Here is a 20,813-nt window from a genome sequence, read left to right on the forward strand (position 1 = left end):
CATTTATTCAACAATGCTGATTGGCAGTAAATATCTCTTTTAAAAAATCAGCATTTAAGTACATAAATGGTTCATTACTCTGTTAGCATGAGAGTGGGGGGCAGTACTTCAGGAACTTCCGTGAGAATTTCCTCAAGGATGCACCAAAAATGGGATTCCCATTGAGGGATCAATCAGCTGAAGAAAATTCCTAGAATTTGATGCAGTCCATAGTCAAACCTGGGGTGAGAGGAACGTCTGTTATGTTATTACAGATATTAATACACAGTGAAGAGGCCAGCATCAAGCAGAATGATGTTTAATTTGAAGACCCGTTTCCATTTTGGCTTCATGCTGAAAGTTTAAAAAGTACAGATTGTTACTAAAACGAATTTTGCAAAAAATCTATCCAGTTTAATTGGAAAAATTTAAGAGTTTTATGTGTACTAAACAGAGTGACTTCGGGATAACAAATATTTTTCACCAAGTTGGTGTCTCAGAGATGCTTTGCTGCTGCACTCTTGGTGAGGTGTTTTGAGGTCTCTAGAGAATGGTGAAAGCAATTAGCTGCAGATGCTGCAAATCCAAAGTAAAAATTGAAAATATTAGAAATGTTCAGTAGGTCAGGCAGCTCCTGTGGAGAGAGGAACAGTTAACATTACAAGAAAAGTCACTGATCTGAAACATTATCTCTGTTTCTCTGTCATCATATGGTACATAGCCTATTGAGGATATGCAGCATTTTATGGTTTATGAAGGGAAGAGGGTACCAGAGTATATTTAACCCTAATTACTGACTTGCATGAAAAGATGTAAATAGAACTAGTGCTGCCCCCTTGTGGAAGGTACCATGTCCAACAGCTGAAACCTTGGGCAGAGGCAGAAGGAACCTATCCCATTGTACGTTTTTGGTGCGCTCTGGAAAAATGACCTTGTACCACAAACAAAGTTCAGGAGTCGCAGGAGTAAAATCAATACTTCCACCAGCACGCTTTTAGAGCAGATTTAAATAATTACTACTCAGCTTCTTAATCCTACAGAAATAAGTTTTGCTTTGTATCAGATCACTACAAAAAAAAATTCTGACTCATCACTCTTAGTCTTTTGGCTAAGGAGTAGTCCTTGTAAAAGTTGTTGGAATCCTCAGTGAGTTCTCGTTTCAGGAGACGATGACAGAGCCCATGGTTTTCTTGGAGGATGTGCGGAAAATGAAGGATCAAGGAGAAATAACCCAAGCATTCCTTGGGCTCAAGGAAACCAACAGGTATTTGGCTATTAGACAGCGATGGAGTAATTGCATGTGCTTGTGGGCCATGCCCACTTCCTCTGTCCCTCCATCTGTCATCCCACTTTCATCTGTTTATTCACTGCAGTCTGGCAACAGAGAAAATTGTAACTATTGGGAGTGAGGTAGAACCGTCATGAGCAGAGTTGAGGCAGGAAATCTCTTCTGAGTACAATGTGTTGACTGTAGTACAGTGTAATTGAGGTATGTAGGAAGGTTTCTTTAAACTTTTATCACAAAAACTAAAAAGTATTACTTGGCTCCGCCAGTAGTTTCTATTGGAGGATACCTCATGTTATTTACCATGTATCTGGTCTTTGTTCTCTGTCAAACTGGTTGAATGGTCTGAAAGTTGATGCTGTCCTTGATCCGTTAGCAAGGAGGAAATGTGCTCTGATTGGTTGAGTACGAACTATTTTGATTTGGAGGAGTCTCAAGTATTTAAACCCCAACGTTGGTGCCTGAATTTTGATCACATGACTTTAAGACAGATTTGCTTGGCTAATTTACTTGAATGGTCATGATTCGATACTATTGAATGAGACTTGGATGCCTGAAAGAAACTCCTCGGGGTTAAACTTGGGCAGGAGATCTGCAACTTAATTAAAATGCTGGTTTGTCCTTCTCTGTTTGGCTGATTCAGAGTGAAGTTCAATGTCTATTTATTTAGACGTTAGTCTGTCACTTATTATTGCGAGATGACTCCTTGAGTAATTAGTGTCACTGAAAATAAATTGAGGTTGTGGTTTATAATGCAAAGCCTATGCAATATTTGTGACCAGAGCCAAGTGTATCAGTATTGTTGCTCAATGAGTTGTTTTGCCAGAGTCCAAACACTGCTCCCAGAATAACTTCAGAGAAGGACACTAGATGAGACAGGATATTTTTGCAGTGGGTAAACAAGTAAGCTGGTAGAAAAGTGGGGTGGAGATGCGTTTCTATCAAAGAAGGTGCAAACCCACATCTGAGAGTCTGAAGTTTACCCCATCTCCAAATTTTTACTTAGACCAGCCTGTGAAGGGTTAATAAAATTGCAGAAGTCTGAACCATTAATTCAGAGGCGTAAGTTCAGATCTTACCATGGCTGCTGGAACTTTAATTTTAAGCACTTAAATAAATTTGCAATGTGATTTGCTCACAGAAAAGGCATAGCAACATCCGGCTATTTGAAATTGATAATAAATGCAGAACTTTTGGAGCAATTAAGTTAATATCTAAACTTTAATAAAAACAGTGGCCTTATATGCTACTTCAAACAGCATAGTTACCAGAGTTAAGATAATGGTATCTAAATTTTCTACAGTAATGCTTAATGCCTAACTAATGAAGCCATTGCTAAACTAGATTTTAGAAGAAAAGTGTTGCCAGTGATTTGCATGAATAGCGATGGCTTTGTGTTGCATTTTTAAAATACTGTCAGATGAATTCAATAATCTTTGCACTTTCTTTAAACTTCTGTAATCAAATATGTAAGAATAGATTTTGGAGGATAAAGTAATTTAAAAAGAAATGTAATTATTATTGGGAAAGTTTAAGTGTTCAGATTTTGAGAAACTTGTGACCGAAAATGGACTTTGTCTGCTAACTTCAATTTACTAATTTTTACTTCAAATAACTAAGTGATGTATTTCAGTGATTACAGCAATGAGTTGGGAGAGGAATCTATTTACTGTATTTGGGGAAAAAACGGTTTAAAAAAAAGTAGCAGTACCAGTAGTGTAGTAACTTGAGTCTGATGTTCTCCTAAGGGGTTATTCCTCTAACGAGAATGCCTGTGCATGATTTTGTTTGATTTGAGGAGGCTGATTCAAGGGCAGATCAGGGGCAGGGTCCACTGGTATGGAATGCCAGATGACTGGAGATCCTTCACTACTGCAGCTTTGTCCGTCTTCGCTGCCGTTATAATGTGTCATTGCCCACTGCCAGCTCCACTGGTGAAATCTTGGCTGGACCACTCTTTGTTGGGAATGTCCCCCTTGACTTTACCGCTATGGGTGACCCTACCAGGAGCCGAGTGTCAGGCGGCATTACTTTCAGAATCTCAGGAACTCACAAGCCTCTCCACTGTGACAAGGTGACGTCCTCGGAGAAGAGTTTTGAAAATGACCCTGAAAGTGAGCTGTCAAGACCATTTGTAGATTTGGGCCTTGGCAAGATTTGTGTGCCTACAAAGTCATCCTCCATTGACAGCGGTAAACATAATTTGGTCGTGGCAACGTGTCCCACACTTTATTCCAGAAGCAAGAACAACCTGCAGACGGGGTTAGCCAAAGCTTTCTGCATTACTGATAGGGGATGGATTTCCAACCAAGAATGTGGCAAGATAGCAGAGACTACAGATGCTGGATATCTGGGTCAACTGTCACAAAATGCCAGAAAAACTCAGCAGGTCAGGCAGCATCTGTGGAAAGAAATGAACAGTCGATGTTTCAAGCTGAAACCCTTCGTCAGGATGAGCAATAAGGGAAATGAATGTTGGTGAAGTTCTCACCCTGAAACACGGGCTGTTATTTTTCCTTCATAGATGCTGCCTAACCCGTTCAGTTTGTCCAGCACTTTGTGTTGTTGAAGGGTGTGGAGAATATTTTTATAGAATCCATATGACTTGGCTCAGTTCTTGAAATGCTTTGTATTTTGCCAAATCTCACTGAATCTCACATTACTCACTGCAATGAAATCTTGCTTGCTAAGGGAATCTTTGATAACCAGTTTGGTCTGTTTCCAGTTGTAATTTGGAGAACTGTACTTTGTGCTTTCTGGTGAATACCTTTAGAGGTAGCTAAACAGGAAAGAACTATTATCCTCATGACTCGTGGGGAGACTGAAATCATTGAATAAAGTCCTGTAGGATCTTGTGTAGAATGGCGCAGGGTGGGTACGTGTCAGCTACCCAAAGCTCACTGTAGACATACTTAAAGCCCCGTTTTGTGCCAATCTTTGGCTATTCGAGTCTCTACTGAATCCCAGGGAAAGAATCAGATTCCGGTTTCATATCACTGACATGCGTAGTGAAATTCGTTGTTATGCAGCGGCAGTGTATTGCAATATGTAATAATAAAATTGTAAATTATGGTAAGAAGTATACATAGGGTAAGAAGTGTCTATGAGTTCGGTGTCCATTCAGAAATCTAATGGCAGAGGGGAAGAAGCTGTTACTGAATCGTTGAGTGTGTGCCTTCAGGCTCCTATACCTCCTTCCTGATGGTAGCAATGAGAAGAGGGCGTGTCCTGGGTGATGGGGTCCTTAATAACAGATGCCACCTTTTTGAGGCATTGCTCCTTGAAGATGTCCCGGGATGCTGGGGAGGCTAGTGCCCATGGTGGAGCTGACTGAGTTTACAGCTTATTTTGATCCTGAGAAGTAGCTCTCCCCCCCCCCCCCCCCCACTGCTCCAATACCAAACGGTGATGCAGCCAGTTAGAACGCTCTCCATGGTACATCTGTAGAAATTTGCGAGTGTCTTTGGTGACATACCAAATCTCCTCAAACTCCAAATGAAATACAGTCTCCGTCATGTCGCTTTTGTAACTGCATCAATATGTTGGGCCCAGGATAGAGATGTTGACACCCATGAATGTGAACTTGCTCAGCTTGTTCCACTTCTGATCCCTCCATGAGGACGGGTCTGTATTCTCTTGTCATCCCCTTCCTGAAGTCCACAATCAATTCTTCGGTTTTACTGACGTTGAGTACAAGTTTGTTGCTGCGCCACCGTTCAGCTAGTTGATATACCTCACTGCTGTATGACTTTGGTCCCTTTAGTAAACCCATCGGTCCCTATCTTCCCTCTGATTTCTGTGTACCCCTGGAACTTATTCTCTTTCACATATTTCCATCAACCTGCCTTTGCCTTAGTTAGGTTAATGGCAATCTATAATCGATCAATATATCAGCATGTTTCCAGGATATGGGTTGAAACTGGGGCGTGTAGGTGAGACCCGTGCATTTACAAAGAAGAGCATGCAAACTCTGTACAGATAGTATCCAAGGTCAGGGTCGAACCAGGGACCCTGATGCTAGGTGGTAGCAGCACTATCGGCATCATTCATCCAAGATTGTGTCATAGAAAAGTAGAGCACAGAAACAGGCCCTTTAGCCCATCCAGTCCATGCTGAACCTGCCTACTCCCAGGACCCTAGGCTTACACACCACTATCACCCATGTACCTATCCAAACTTCTCTTAAACATTGAAATCGAGCTCACATGCACCACTTGCGCTATTTCCAGCCCATTATATTAAGGACATTTGCGATATTTCCACTAATACCCTAATTATTACGGGGCTAGTTAACATCCCAATTTCTGAAGGACTTTCAGACTGTGATTCTGGAAAAGGGAGCCTACTGTGAAATTACTGGTCTGACGTGAGCTACAGTTTCAAGTTGATTAAATTCTCTTGCTGCCCGTGACTGAATGGTGATCTCCCTTAATTTTATAATATGGATTTTCTAGAGGACTTGAGCCGGCTGGTAGCGTAGTGGCATCAGTGCTGGACTTCGGAGCGAAGGTTCGAATCCGGCCGGCCCCCTTGCACGCTTTCTATCCGTGCTGGGTTGAGCGTCGAGCTAGCAACTCGGCCTCGTAAAAACAAGAAAGCTGCTAAAAAAAAAATGGCATCCTGATGACTCCACTCAGAGTTAAGGGCTTTCTTCTTCTTCTTAGAGAATTTGAGCTTTATTTGGCTATTCACTATGGATAGGTATGTTCATAGAAATCTAGACAGGAATAGGTCTACATCCACCTGAATTTACTTCATGATTGAATAAGCATATAACTTATGTGACCGTGGCCTCAGCTCCTGTGACACATGAAGACAATCTGCAATTCTAACCCTGTATATCATGAAGTACTACAGCACAGAAACAGACCCTTTGGCCTATTTAATCCTTGCCTGGTCCCATCGTCCCACATCTGGACCATAGCCCTCGATATATCTCCTACCAATATACTTCTCCAAGCTTCTCTTAGTTGTTGCAGTTGAACCTGCACCAATATGTTTGCTGACAGCTCGTTCCAAACCCACACCAACCTCTGAGTGAAGTTTCCCCTTAAATGTTTCACCTTTTACCCTTAACCCATGACCTCTAGTTCCAGTCTCACCTAACCTCAGTGGGGAAAAAGTCTGCTTGCATTTACCCTATCTATACCCTTCGTAATTTTGTACACCCCCATCAAATCTCCCCTCATTCCCCTGTACCTGGAATCTGTTCAGCAGTTCAGAATCTGGGGTGGAGATTTGCGAAGATTCCTGACCATCCACAAGGAGAAATTCTTTCTAATCCCATCTTAAGTTGGGCCACTCCTTCAATTGAAACCATACTCTCTGGATCCAGATCCTTCAGTGAAGGGAAATGGTCTCTCAGCATCTATTCCTTCAGTCACCTTCAGGATCTGAAATGTTTCAATAAAATTGCCTCTCTTCCAAACTCTGAGTCCAGTAAACATGGAGTAAGTTGATGATAAATGCAGCTTTCTAATCCAAGTATAACGATGAGAGGAATTTGCAAAAGGGTTTTCTCTGTGTGAAATTAAATTTATCAATAAAATAATAAGACCCTGATTTGTTTCCCCTCATACTGTTAACTTCAGATGAGTTCTGCTAATCTCAAACAAGGGTGAAAGGTTTGCCTTTTATCACAGCTCGTCACTGCCTTTGGGACAACTGAACTAACATTGTAAATGTCTGTGATGCTTCACTCCCAGATGAGCTCAACACCTTTAGTGCACGCATTGAAAGGGAGAAAAAACTACATCTGTGCAAATCCCTGTAGCATCTGACAACCCTGCGATCTCTGTCCCAGAGGCCGACGTCAGAACATCTTTCAAGAGGGTGAACCCTCGCAAGGTCTCTGGAACTAGTACCTAGAACTCCTGCTGATCTCAGACTTCTGAAACAATCATCTAATGCACATCTCTTCCCATTCGTTCTACCTCTTCTATTACTTAGCATTTCTAATAATGCTTCAGGTGGAATTTTTGAAGCGCCATCTTCACAAGAATGTAGTTGTGTGGAATTCTTATGTTATTTGCTTAAGTTTCAAGAACAGAGTGCCCCAGAGAATGAATGAGTTACATGTTAGAACCCCAAAGCCCCCCCGCTCCCCCTCCCACGCATTAGCAGCAGCTAATCGACAACCCCACCTCACCCACCAGCAAAAAAGCATCAGCAACCTCCCCCCCCACCCCCGCACCAAGCACTCGAGCGTGCAGCAAAACGTCAATAAAGACACAGACGCAGTACCCCAAAGACTACACGCTCACCTGGTAATTGGATAATTACCACAGGCGCGCGCACTCTCTCTCTCTCCCTCTCCCTCTCCCCCCCCCGCCCCATAACAAAGCAACTCGCCGACTTAAGAATTTACGGTCTTAAAATTCTGTTAAGTTTTCCTATTTAGGTTAATTCATGGTATCATTATAATGCTAAAAAGCAGTTTCCTTCATTTCGGAGTTGTGTTGTTGAGCCGTACGAATCAGCACGATTCCACGTCGTGTATCAGCCTGGTATAAGAGTAAAGGAGCTGTAGTTAGACTCAGTGCCTCGGCTGAGGGAAGGGAAAACCCAACTAGGATTCCTCAATGGAGGTGTAGAAATACGAGGTTAGGATTAGTATTTGCCTGACGTGCTGGCCTGCTGACTCTTACTGTCGAGCTGCCCCTGTGTGAGCACAAGGTGCTGCGTGTTGATTATTAAACTGTACCCAGGAAAGAATCGGAGCCCTCTGTGAAGGAATGGAGTGAAGAAAAGGAAGCATAAAATGAGGATTTTCTGACTTTATTCGGGGATAGGCTGTGTTTGCAGCATCGGTGATCAAAACCAGCGTGATGCGAGTGTCTGTAAATCACACCTACTGTCCTGGTTAGGAACTGAGCAACCTAATTCAGCACGAAGCTCCACAGGAGTAGATCAAAGATGAGCTTGCATAGCGAAACAATAAACTACGTTCCTTTTCATGATGGATTAATGATTTGCTTTAAAAAGACGGTATAATGAATTGATGACCTACTTTAGAAGGCCTTCCATTTCAGAGGGGTTTGCGATAGAAAAGCAGCATCTGTTACCTTGTGTTTGTGACTGCAGTTTGGTCGAATTAATAAGCGATCTAGTTTCATAGCAAAATAACCTGCAAGTTGATAAATATGTACAGGGTTTGCAATTTGGCTGTAGCAATCCATGGTCCGTGCTACATGATCAGGGATAAAGACAGTAGAATTTTGAACTGCAGGTGGCCTGATAGAGGTTAAAATAGGGCTACATTTGCATCTCTAAGATTAGCTTTGTGGGCAGGCAACATTGTGGACCCTATTGTGCCGGGATCAGGGTGATTCTGCCCTGTAGTGGCGGGCTGCCAGTGTGTCTACGTTGGTGCATCCTAGATGCTGAATGTCAAAGTGTGATTCACTCACTTCAGTAGGGTGATCACCAGGCCTGTGAAAAGCCTAAGAGAAAAAGGTGTTTGTTCAATTAGGAAAACAAGAATGTACCTTTTCTGAAACAAACAGAGTTCCTTTTTTTCCCCCAGAGTTGTTTCTGATTATATGCTTAAAGTTCTTGCTGAATTAATAGTTCATCACCTGAATTCAATTGGATCTGGAGCAGAGGGAGGTCTCATCGAGATTGGAGTATCTTTCAACCTGGTGGGATCGGGATTGGTGTAGAGGAATTAGTGTGTGGATCAGGATTCAAAACTCATTGGCTGACGGTGTGGTTTGCTTTGTCGCTCTCCCAATCACATAGGACTTTAAACCTTGGTTTTAACCAATCAGCTGTCAGCACTTGGACCAAGATCTTCATTTTTATAATTCTTTAATTCTGCACATCAATCTGCAAAAATATTCCAGAGTCAGAGTATGTGAAGAGGTATACAATTGTTAGCATTCACCCTGTGCACTAAATCAGTGCTTCTTTTATTTTGTTAAACACAATGAATCTACGAATACCTTGGAATACGGTTTTCACCTGGTGCTCAGGTTTCCTCCCACAGTCCAAACGTGTACCAAGTAGGATAACTGGTCATTGTAAATTGTCTCATGGTTAGGCTAGGGTTAAATTGGGGTTGTTGTGGGTTGCTGGGCAACACGACTCCAAGGGCCAGATGGACTTTTACCACGCTGTATCTAAATAAAAAATAAATATCTTGATTTAAGCAATACAGAGAATCTGAAATTATAAATAAATCCTGATATTTTAACAAAACCAGGATGAATTTATCTTTTTGCTCAGGAAATTATCGGAAGAAATTTACTGCTTTCCTTCCATAGTCTGTGTCAAGCTTCCTTTACAAAGGCTGCAGACACCAGTAGGAACAGAGCCTCCGTGTGGCACCAGCGCCATATTATTTTCACCAAGTACAATAATGTTTCCGGGGATTATTCCCCACCCTCATCCCTTTTCGACACCTCACCCAGTACTATGATTTATGATTTAATATAAAAATAATTTACTTGACGTTTGGACAGTTGCTTCCAGTTGCAAAGTAATGATCCTGGACGTAGCTGGCAATGATCTTTCTCAAACTTTGTAAAGCTCCCTTTCAGAATCCTCTGATCTATTTTCTTTGACTTTTCCTGCCTGGCCTTTTATTCCTTTGCTTGCTTATTTGTTCCCATGGCAAGAAGACCAGCATAACGTAAGTGAGTGAGTGTGCCTTTAATGGCTCTTTTCCACCTTGGCCCGAGCCTCTGTAATTCCCTCCTCAATGTCTCTTAGCTTCTGAACTCTGCTCGTTCTATAAGCACCGGAGCTCCTTATTCAAACCTCTGACTATATTTCATTGCACTGGGGTCTCTTTTGCCTTGTGTGCCTCTGGAAGTATTTTGATGCTAAATTGTGTAAATACAAGTCTCTGAGCATTATTAGTTAGGCTCTCATTTCAAAAGCAGAATGGAATGCAAATAGTAACCAATGTTTATTAACAATTCATGTTTCGTTGATGAAGTGTCAGTTGGTCCTAAGGTGTCTCCATTTTGTATGTCACCATCATTGTCAATAACATTTCATATTCATTCCTATTATTTGTCCCTTTTTGTGTTTGCATTTTTTTGTTATTGAAGGCCATCACAGGACTGCCAATTGCTGAATGAGGATGGAGAGCTTTGGATGGCTTATGAAGGGTTAAAACGAGCCAACAGGTTACCACCTTTATCCCTAGGGCCTTTAAAGATCTGCTGTTTGTCCGCACTAACCAGAGGCCTTTTCTGTGCGCAGAAATATGCTTTGGCAATTTCTTCATCTTAATGTGAAAAGTACTCAAAAAGCTCTCGCACCTGGAGTCAGGCTTGCAGTATTAACCAGTCTTAGGCTAACAGCTAAGTTAAGTTCTCAATTCTAACCAAGCGTTTTTATGTCTGCTGGATAGTAATACACACCTGCTGCTTGATGACAACGTAATCCTCTTTAACGTCAGCTGTGTACTGCTGTCTGTAAAATAAGTGCCTTAAGAAAAGAGTTGTCAAATGCATTCCTCATTGTGACAAGTCTTCTGAGCTTCAAGAACTAGAAATATTAATTTTATTTAAATTGAAGTACACTGAGAGAAAAAGTGAGACGAGAGGCTGATAGGGTAGATATATCCCCTGACAAGGTCCGTGGACCATAGTTTCAGGATAAAGGAGATAGCCTATTTAAGAAAGGGCTGAGGACTAAATGATTCACTCAGAAGGTGATAAGTGTTAGAATCCTCAACTCTAACTGGGCTTTGAGGCTCAGTTGCTGGTTCAAAGCACAATTTGCTGGGTTTCTGGGCTTCAATAGAATCAGGGGTTATGGGGCGCGTGTAGAAAAAATGTTACTGAGGTAGAGAGTCAGCCACGATCTTAGTGAATGAAAGAGCAGCCAAATTGCCTGCTTCTACTCCTTTATCACGTGTTCTAATGATAGAATATGTATTTCAGTTTCACTGTGAAGGAGTGTGGAGGACCAGTTTGATGTATGTTAGAACACCGTCTGACCTCCATTGAAATCTGACCGAGACTGATGGCTCCCTATGAAAATGAGATTTCATTTCCATATCTGATAGATCTGGGCCCACAACGCCAAACTGTTCCTTGACCGATAATTTCTTTCGGACACGCATCATGAGTGTCCTGAGTGTAAAATGTGCATTTTCCAGCTATTCAGTATTTGGTGACGAACGGAGTGAAAGAGTCTTTTTCTCCCATTAGCTAACTGTGCACAAATTTGATACGAATTACTTCACTAATAAATTCCTTGGTGTTGGTGCCCGAATCGTGATCTATATAAATTGTAATCCAAACAAGGATAAAATGGAGAAATTAACATTTGGTCATTGAATATAGGCAGCATGGAGAAAGCACTTTCAATTTCCTACAAGAAAGAGTATCTACTAAACACAGCCTATCCTAAGCTTGTCTAGTTCTTCAACTCTGTTTTGGAAGTGGAGTATTGGTCTGTCACTATCGCCATGTTAGTGGTGCTTTTCAAGCCAACCGAAGCTGACGCAAGGCACATAATCTTTGATATACCATCATCAGCTTGTTTCTGGAAGCTGGTCATGTTACATTGCTGCTTCAAACATTTAAACCTTCTCAAAGTGTTACTTCAACTCCCAAATTAGTAATGCTGACAATGTGCATTGGCGCTTTAACATTTGAACTCTTTTTTAGGGTAGTTACTTAATACTTCCATTATCTGTACCACTTTGAGGGGTTTAAAAGATGTCGCATATTTTAGTTTCCTCTGAGAGCCTTGTGGTCATAGCTTAAAGCCTGGAGTGCTGTCCTATGGTCTGACTTTGCTTTGGCTATGCTGGTTTGGAAGGTCACGTTTAAAATGTTACCAACGCTTTTTTTCTTCCTCCCTCTCCCCCCCCCCCCCCCCCCCCATCTCTAGGCTGCTGGAATCTCAGCTTCAAGGCCAGAAGAAGGTTTATGAGAACGAACTGGAGATTTTGCGCGGGGAGGTGCAGAATTTGAAGGAGGAGATAAATCGCCAGCAGCAGCTGTTGGCTCAGAACCTGCAGCTCCCACCAGAGGCGCGGATTGAGGCCAGCCTGCAGCACGAGATTACCAGACTAACCAATGAGAACCTCGTGAGTATTGTCATGCTTGGCCAAACACTGTACGTTACAGCATACACCACAAAGCGAGCCAATTTCCTTTGCAACACTGCTCTAAATATACAGACTGCAAGCCATTACACTTTGCTTACAGTCACAGTGGATTCCAGTTAATTGGGACACTTCAGGGCCAGTACATGTTGGCCCAATTAAGTGGCTGCCCCAATTAGCCCAAGTTTCATGGAAATAGAAAGATACTAAAAAGGCAAACTACAGTTTAACTGAGTAACAAATTATTTATTTAAATTCAATACAGAACAAATTAGAACACCGACAATGTTACTACAGTTCTACAAAATTGTAGTTCCTAATAGTTATCGATGGAGGGATTCATCTAGTGTATGCTTCCTGTATGGGGCGCACAGGGGAGGGGAGCACCTCCGGTGAAGGGGCTTGTTGTGACCTTTCTGGGGCAGCTCACCCACCATTGGTCCCCATCAGACCCTCAGCTCTGACCTTTGGCTCCAAGGAGCTATTGGCCACACCCCAGTACACCACTTCAACAGGCAGGCTAGACCAGGTGAGCATAAACCAGGGCTCGTACGCCAGTGAAACAGAGACGTACCTGTCCTAGCACGTTAAGTCAGCTCCGGCGGACTGGGTGGATGAGATCCAACAACTGGCTCTGCAACGCTTCCTGGAGAGCAGAGGGCACGATGAGGCACAGAAGTTATTTATCCACGGCAACCAGTGCAGACCCCAGTTTGTGACGACTATTCATACCACTAGACATGGACTTCAGAGCTTGAGAGAATGGACCTATCCCAGTGCAATGGCTTTTCCACTTGAAAAACTCCCGCACAGGTCTCACTGTCATCGTCAGCTACGACGGACAACCAACACGCTGCCGTGTTCTTTTGATTGACTGTAAATAAAGAAAATCAGCGCAGACACCTTGTGCTGAAAATGGGCTGCCTTCGTATAAGGCTTTCAACGATTGCCTGCTCCAAATCTTCACTTTCATTGTAACATTCAAGATGATTGTCAGTACGTTCTTCGCAGTTCCTAATTTGCTGAAGTTGTGAAATCGATTCATTTTCACTCCTGGACGTTTCTGGCATCTCCAAGCCTGAATGTTTGAAACTTCAGTGAGCAAAACAGTTCGAAATTACCTTACTGCTCATTTCTCACCGACGATCAGTGACAAAGATCGCTGCTTTTTGAAGACAACTGATGCTATTTATAAACTGTTCAGTTTAAACGTAGTCTAGGTTCTAACGGCTACACAAGTGCATGCGGCTGACTCTAATTAGAAACTGTTACAGTCTGCTGTCCAATTAAGTATAGTGTCCTAAATAAATGAAGGGAATCCCGGTTATTTTCTCAATTAGCCCTTGTTCTTTAAGAGTTGTCCCAAGTAAGTGGCTGCACCAATTAACCAGAATCCACTGTATATTAAACATATAGCACCAGCATGATTATTTACTCAAGCCTTCTGAGTTGCAGGAAAATTGTTGAAGTAGCTTGATCAGTCATTGTAATCTATTTCACATCTGTAATGGGGTTAGATTTTAGAATTTTGTTTGCTTAAATATGCCTTGAAATAAGAGGAGGCACCTCTACAAGTTATATATGTTTTTTTGTAAAGTTTTGTTACATTTTATGTAACTTTAGTCTTTTAATATCATGCATAGAATGTGAAGCAACTTCTGGTAGTCTGTCACAATATGATTTTGCTTTAGAATTACGTATGCAATTATTGAGAATATTGGCAATGCCAAGCTTCATTGTTGGTGATTTGGTGAGGGATCTTTGCTACTTCTGCAAGTCTGTTCTCTGGCCTGAAATATAATTATCCTTCTTCTCTAAGATCATCCAATGGCCAAGGCTCCTCTTCATTTAGTTTGAGTGTCAGAGGTTATGGGCAGAAGGCAGCAGAATGAGATTGAGGGGGATAATAAATCAGCCGCGCTGGAATGGTGCAGAAGACTCGATGGGCTGAATGGCCTAATTCTGCTCCTATGTCATATGGTCTTATGGAGTAAAGGCAATCTTGAACTAATTGAATAAGGAACTGAAATATCTTGCCCAAACTGACAAACCAACAGCCATTCTAAATAGGTAGACGATGTGTCAATTAACAGCAATTCATACCGGGAATGAAATCTGCTAATTTGGAATTTCTTCCTGTAATTATTCTTGCTTCATCCACCCTATCCCAATTGGGGGGTTTTTCTGTCTCTGTGAGTGTTGGAAGGAGAAAGGCTGTTGCCATTCTGTCCCATTGGCAATTAAAAGCAAATTACAATAGTTACAAAGCTAGCCAACCTGCTGGTCACTTTATTTGCAGACTCTCTCCCCAATATAAAAACTCAGTGCAAAATCTTGAAAGCAACTCGAGGTGTCAACCTAAATGAATATGACAGTTTAGCCTCCTGTTTGTGTCTGAAGAAAACAGGATATTGACAACACTGCAGCTCCCAATGACTTTATTTTCATTTTCTGAAAGAATTAATCAAACTGATTCTCAATTAGTTATGAACTAGTTTCCCAAACCAGGTGTTTTAATAATTGACATGTGGTGCTAGGATATAGGTGAAACTGCCTGTCTGATGAAGATATATATGTGCTTGTGCGACTAGATGATCTCTTGTTGGGATTAGTTACCCTGTGAGGGCAGTGTTGGTTGAAATGAGGCAGATGCTTGTAAATTTACACCCTCAGCTACAGAGCAGTCCAAGACATAGGGAGAGGAAGAGGATGGATAGAGTTAAACTCTGATAATCCAGCTCAAGTTTGGGAGTTTTGGCTCGACTATTGGGTCTTACTCCTATTAATTCCCAGTATACTTCTATTAATACCCCAGTGCACAAACTATTCCGGTTTCCCAATTTTAAAAATGTAAATGAATCTACTTTGATCTAAGATTATAGAACATAAGACTGGAGGAAATTTATCAAAATATCCTGCTGGTTATTTCAGTTTGAAGGAAAAATGAAACTTAACACTACACTTGTCATTACTAAAATCAGCTACGAACTGTACTCGGTTCTCGTGGGGAGAAGAGATAGAAATTCATGCTCCTGTTTTATGTGTTGAGCACACAATGTGGTAATGGATGTTTGAACTCCTTATATTCAGTGCTGGTGGCTCCAATGACCATGCTAATGGATTATATGTGCACATTACACATTACCCAATGCACACGTTACTGGATTATATGCTTAGCCTCTACAAATGAGAACGTTTTTCCATCCCCAAAGTTGCTAAGCACAGCAAACAAAGTTCTTTAAAGTCCCAAAGTTAGTAAATTGTTTAACAGGAGTTTATGGAAGTGGGCAAGCAGTAATCTTAATGTTTAATTCCTAATCACTTGTCCAAACACTCTATAATCAATGACAACTGATCACTATGCTCTGAACCCATTCTGGAGCAATGATAGTACCTTGCAGAAGGTTAAATTAAATTTTATTCTAGCTGACGCAGACACTGTTCCATGCTCTTGACTGACCAGGGCAACAAATGGGTAATTGCAGCAATTCATCTATGCCATTGTAATCTGCATCTTCTATCAGTTTTGTTGACGATTCATGATACATAATGTCTAAAAAAATAGCTTGTCCATGACCAGGCAGGGTTGTTATTGCAACAAAACTCAGACCTGGTTAGATCTCAGCACAAGTCTAGTCTAATTAGAGTGAAGAAATTAAGGGTAGTGCAATATGATTAACTCTCTATAGAAAACACTCCTGTTAAACAACTACTATTTCCCATGCTGTTGACATGATTTTGAAACCATTTGGGTAACTGCGCGAATTTCACCACTGTTTTTGCAGTATTATGAGGAGTTATATGCAGATGACCCCATGAAGTATCAGTTCTACAGGATATCGCTTTACAAACGGATCATTGTATGTAGATCAAACGACCGTTGTTTGGCCTAAATTGTCCTCTTTCCACTATTTTCTCTATTCCGGAGCACTAACAGGAGAATGTCCTGCCTTTGCACGTATGAAGATAATTCCATGTTTTCTTCTGTTTTGTACTGTAGCAGGAGAGCACCTTATCGCAATCAGTTTTAACACAGTGTAATAACATGCAATTGATTCTTAATCCTTTCATCTTGCTCCCAGTATAAAAATGTCATTTATTTAGAGTAAGTCTAAAAGAAGCTGGTTTCCTTTAGATGATTATGCTAATAATATTCATCCAGTAAATAGCAATGTTTAGTTCAAATATAAATGCAAATTGCACAGTGTAGAGGAAGCACTTGCTAAATTGAGCAGATGCTTCATCATCTGGACCAATATGTATAGGACTCAAGTATTGAGGTGCATCTCTAAATGCTTATTACTATTCAGCCTGTGTTAGAGAATTTTAATACCAATCAAACACAAAGTAGGCAAAGACCTTGAAACTAATTACTGCTTTTATTTGGTGAATTCACGGGGAGCCATTCCGCAAAACGTCTTCGCCAACGCAAGGTTGCAATTCAAATTTATACAGTCAATCTAATCACACTAGGTCAGCCTGTCTCCAGTCACTGTTTTCGCAATTTACTCAAAGCTAGCACCCGTACAATCGGTTCCTCGTTGCTCAAAGTGGCAAACAAACCATTAATCACATTGCCTCTCGGGTGATTAGCACTTATACAATCAGTTCCTCATTGATGATGGGATCTATTGTTAGTTAGGACAAGGAAGATAGATCCATTCTGCTTCCCATCATGCCATAGTATTTGCATCACCATACTTGGAGACATCATCAGTGACCCATTTACTTGTGGTATGTCCTCTGAATGCTTGGCCTTATCAATCAGCTGATCGGCCGTCATTACGGAAACTCAATTGAACAATGCTCTGATGATGTATCCTCGTATGGCAGCGAAACGTTTGCAAATTGATTGCCAAGGTTGGAGAACAACCAACCAAACCAGGTCAATAAATGCTGGCGTTGCCAATGATGCCCTGATCCTGAGGATTGGGGGTGGGGAGAAAATCTCAGCAGCTCTGGATTGAATCTAAATGCATATTTCATTTGAACACTAAATAATGCAGCTGTCTATGTAGCAGATAATTTGATTCTAAGCACATAACTAAGAATTTAAATGATGCACACATTTTGGAAGCATATTATGTTCAAACATGACTAATATAACCTAACCTTAATCTTGTCAGGCTGGGAAATAGAGCAGGAAAGAGCAGTTGACAGCACCAGCTACCGGTTAAAATGTACCCCTACCCTCCCAGTAGGGATATAAACTGGAGGTGAGAGAAGAAAGATTGAAAAGGAACCCAAGGGGAAAGATTTTCCACACAGAGTAGTGGGTATAGGGAACAAGCTGCCAGAGGAAGTTGTAGAAGCAAGTTCCATTACAATATTTAAAAGACATTGAGAGAGGAACATGAATAGAAATGGTTTAAGTTGGATATGGGACTAGCTTCATGGGCATCTCTGTGTAGCATGGACAATTGGTCTAAAGGGCCTGTTTCTATTCTATGACAATCAAAAACCATCTCAAAGTTTTGAAGTAGGATGACTGTCCTAGAATGAAGTTTGTGCTTAAGCAGAAATCTTGATACTTCTGTTCTGTCAGCCTTGTTTGCACCTCTGTGAAACTGCATCAATTAATTGCTGCCGCGCTGTGATCTATGCTTGTTTGTTGCTAACCAGTTATCGTCAGCGGCCTACACTTGGCTTCTGTTCTGCTTTTCTGAGTGTCAACAATTTTTGCCGGCAGTGACATTACAGCTGTGAGCGACTTTTCAGTGTTTGCTTTGCCCTTCACCACAGGATCTCATGGAACAGCTGGAGAAGCAGGACAAGACTGTCCGGAAGCTGAAAAAGCAGCTTAAAGTATTTGCAAAGAAAATTGGTGAACTGGAAGGTATGTTCTCCGCAATGAAACAAACTAATCTCTTTATAGTTCTTGGTGGCTGAAGTATACAATATCTAATTAGAATCTTACCGTAGTCTATTTGAGCTGCTCCTTAATCTTGGTGTCCTAGTGCACTTAGTAGACTGTTTGCTGAGGGTTTCTGGACATTGAGTTGAAATGATAGAATCCTGCTCTTGACAACAGTTAAAATGATGCATGCACATACATTAACCTAATTTGTTATCTCAGAGCTCGAAAATTCTTGATCTGTATAATGTTGCTAGGCTGATTTGTTACTGTCTTAATAGTATTTTACAACTGTGGCTACATCCACACTAGACCGGATAATTTCGAAAATGCCGGTTTCGCGTAAAAACGATAGGCATCCACACTATATGTTTTTGAAAATATCTCTATCCATATTGAAACGGAGATTTCGGCGAATCTCCTCCTACTGGGCATGCACAGGATACATCAACCGAAAACGAGCGATATGTTTGGTGTCGAATCTCGCCGTAAAAGTGCGCGTTAGTGTAGTTACAGACTAGAAAAACTTAAAACGATGGACAGCTGTTGGCTGTCACGCAGGAGAGCTTAAAAGTTCAAAAAAAACAAATACTGGAGCGTACGGAGGCAACCAACAGGGAGTTCACAAACTCTATGACCCGGCTGATGATGAACATTGAAAAACTGACTAACTCTGTTGCATTAATAAAGCACCTTGTTAAATGTGTAAAACATGTCTGCATCAGTGTTATCTTGTATTTCCGTACAATGTTACATTAGGCTGTTACACATCTATTGTCAGAGAAGTACTTGCATAAATAGGTAAACCACCTTCATACAAGCAAGGACAGAAAACAGGGCAAAGTGAGTATACTTATTTATTCAGTAAGTTATGGGTCAAAGTATTTGGTGAGTACATTTCTAACTCTTCTGGCTTCAGTCTCTTTGCCGTCTGTTCTGAAATTGTTAGGTTGCGTTCAAGAAAACAATGAAATAGCGCGCTGCCGTCTGACAGCGTTTTCAGAAGTCTCTGGTTACCCCGTCCACACTGATCTGCCCGAGCAGCGTTTTCAAAAGTATCCACCCTGGAAAGCGTTTCTGAAAAGCTCCGGTTTCAGGGGAGGAAAACGCCGTTTTAGTGTGGACGGAGGGTAAAAACGAAGAGAAAAAGCTTCGGTTACGGATTTATCCAGCGTAGAGTGGACGTAGCCTAGGTGTACTAGTTGGTATCTCCACTGAAATAACTTTATGTCACATATGTTATTTTTAGCAACATTTTTAAAATGTGTTTTTTTGTGACTATTTTAAAAAATATTTATGAAGTAATAATGTTACTGTGCACATGCCATCTATATAAGTAGGTTTTGGGAGATTTACCTTTTCACAATCTGTTTTTGTAACAGTGGGCCAGACTGAGAATGTGTCTCCAGCTCAGCTTGCAGATGAACCCATCCGTCCGGTGAATATCCCAAGGAAAGAAAAAGATTTCCAGGGAATGTTGGAATACAAAAAGGATGATGAGCTGAAGCTTATTAAGAATCTCATTCTAGGCAAGTATGTAATTACGCAGGATTGGGTCTGTTCATTTGGTTGCCTCTTGAAATTGAAGCTTCAGCTTCAGCAATGGACCAGGTAGGACGGAAAGCTTGAACAACACCCTCTCCTCAAACCCTTCCTGCTTCAGTGTTGCCACAAAAGTTTCTATGTGTAGAATAGAATTTAGTGCAAGTATTCGCTTTGCTGCACATGTCTTACACTCAGCCTTGGGTCTCATACCACCAGCAAGAAAGTGAATCTCGGTAGTATATAGTGGCATAAACACTCAGTAGCCACTTTATTAGGTACCATTACTCAAAGGTGTAAGTATCTAATCAGCCAATCATGTGGCAGCAACTCAATGCATAAAAGCAAGCAGACATGGTCAAGAAGTTCAGTTGTACAGATCAAACATCAGAAAGGGGAAGAAATGTGATCGAAGTGACTTTGACTGTGGAATGATTGTTGGTGCCAGATGGGGTGGTTTGAGTATCTTAGAGACTGTTGATCTCCTGGGAGTTTTCACGCACAACTATCTCTAGCGTTTACAGAGAATAGTGCAAAGAAAATCCAGTAGCCATGTACTACAACAGTGGTGTGCAGAAGAGCATCTCTTAATGCACAAAACATCAAACCTTGTGTTTGATGGGCTACAGCAGTAGAAGATGACACTCATTCCACTCCTGTACCTAATAAAGTGGTCTTTGAGTTTATGTACTTTGATAATACGGTCGGCCCTCCTTATCTGCAGGTTCTACATCCGCGGATTCAACCAACCGCGGATCAGGAAAACCTGGAAGTTCTCTCTCCAGCACTCACTGTTTGAGCATGTACAGACTATTTTTTCTTGTCACTTTTCCCTAAGCAATACAGTATAACAACTATTTACATTGTATTAGGTATTATAAGTAATCTAGAGATGATTAAAAAGTACAGGCAGTCCCCGGGTTATGATTGAGTTCCATTGCTGAGTCCGTCTTTAAGTCGGATTTGAAGTTGGAACAAGTACATCTGATATTATGTAGCCTCAGTTAGTAAAACGTTTGTCTTAGTATATATTTTACTTTTCTATGCATATAAAACACTTAAACATATGTATTTCAATAATT

At 41.2% G+C, this 20,813-nt stretch overlaps 1 protein-coding gene across 6 annotated transcripts in view; it reads left to right on the top strand.

Moving 5' to 3' along the window:
* myo5aa (myosin VAa) overlaps positions 1 to 20,813 on the top strand; it is a 232,756-nt gene that overhangs the window by 193,573 nt on the left and 18,370 nt on the right. For 3 of the 6 annotated variants that reach the window (XM_073033131.1, XM_073033133.1, XM_073033132.1), the window contains exons 29-34: positions 1,143 to 1,243; positions 10,321 to 10,398; positions 12,119 to 12,317; positions 16,121 to 16,195; positions 18,078 to 18,171; positions 19,572 to 19,718. In XM_073033131.1, coding sequence (XP_072889232.1) covers positions 1,143 to 1,243; positions 10,321 to 10,398; positions 12,119 to 12,317; positions 16,121 to 16,195; positions 18,078 to 18,171; positions 19,572 to 19,718 — 694 coding nt within the window. The remainder of the gene's footprint in view (positions 1 to 1,142; positions 1,244 to 10,320; positions 10,399 to 12,118; positions 12,318 to 16,120; positions 16,196 to 18,077; positions 18,172 to 19,571; positions 19,719 to 20,813) is intronic. The other 3 variants (XM_073033134.1, XM_073033135.1, XM_073033136.1) reach the window with 3 other exon arrangements.

The sequence above is a fragment of the Hemitrygon akajei genome, chromosome 30 (genome assembly GCF_048418815.1).
Source record: "Hemitrygon akajei chromosome 30, sHemAka1.3, whole genome shotgun sequence".
NCBI lineage: Eukaryota > Metazoa > Chordata > Chondrichthyes > Myliobatiformes > Dasyatidae > Hemitrygon > Hemitrygon akajei.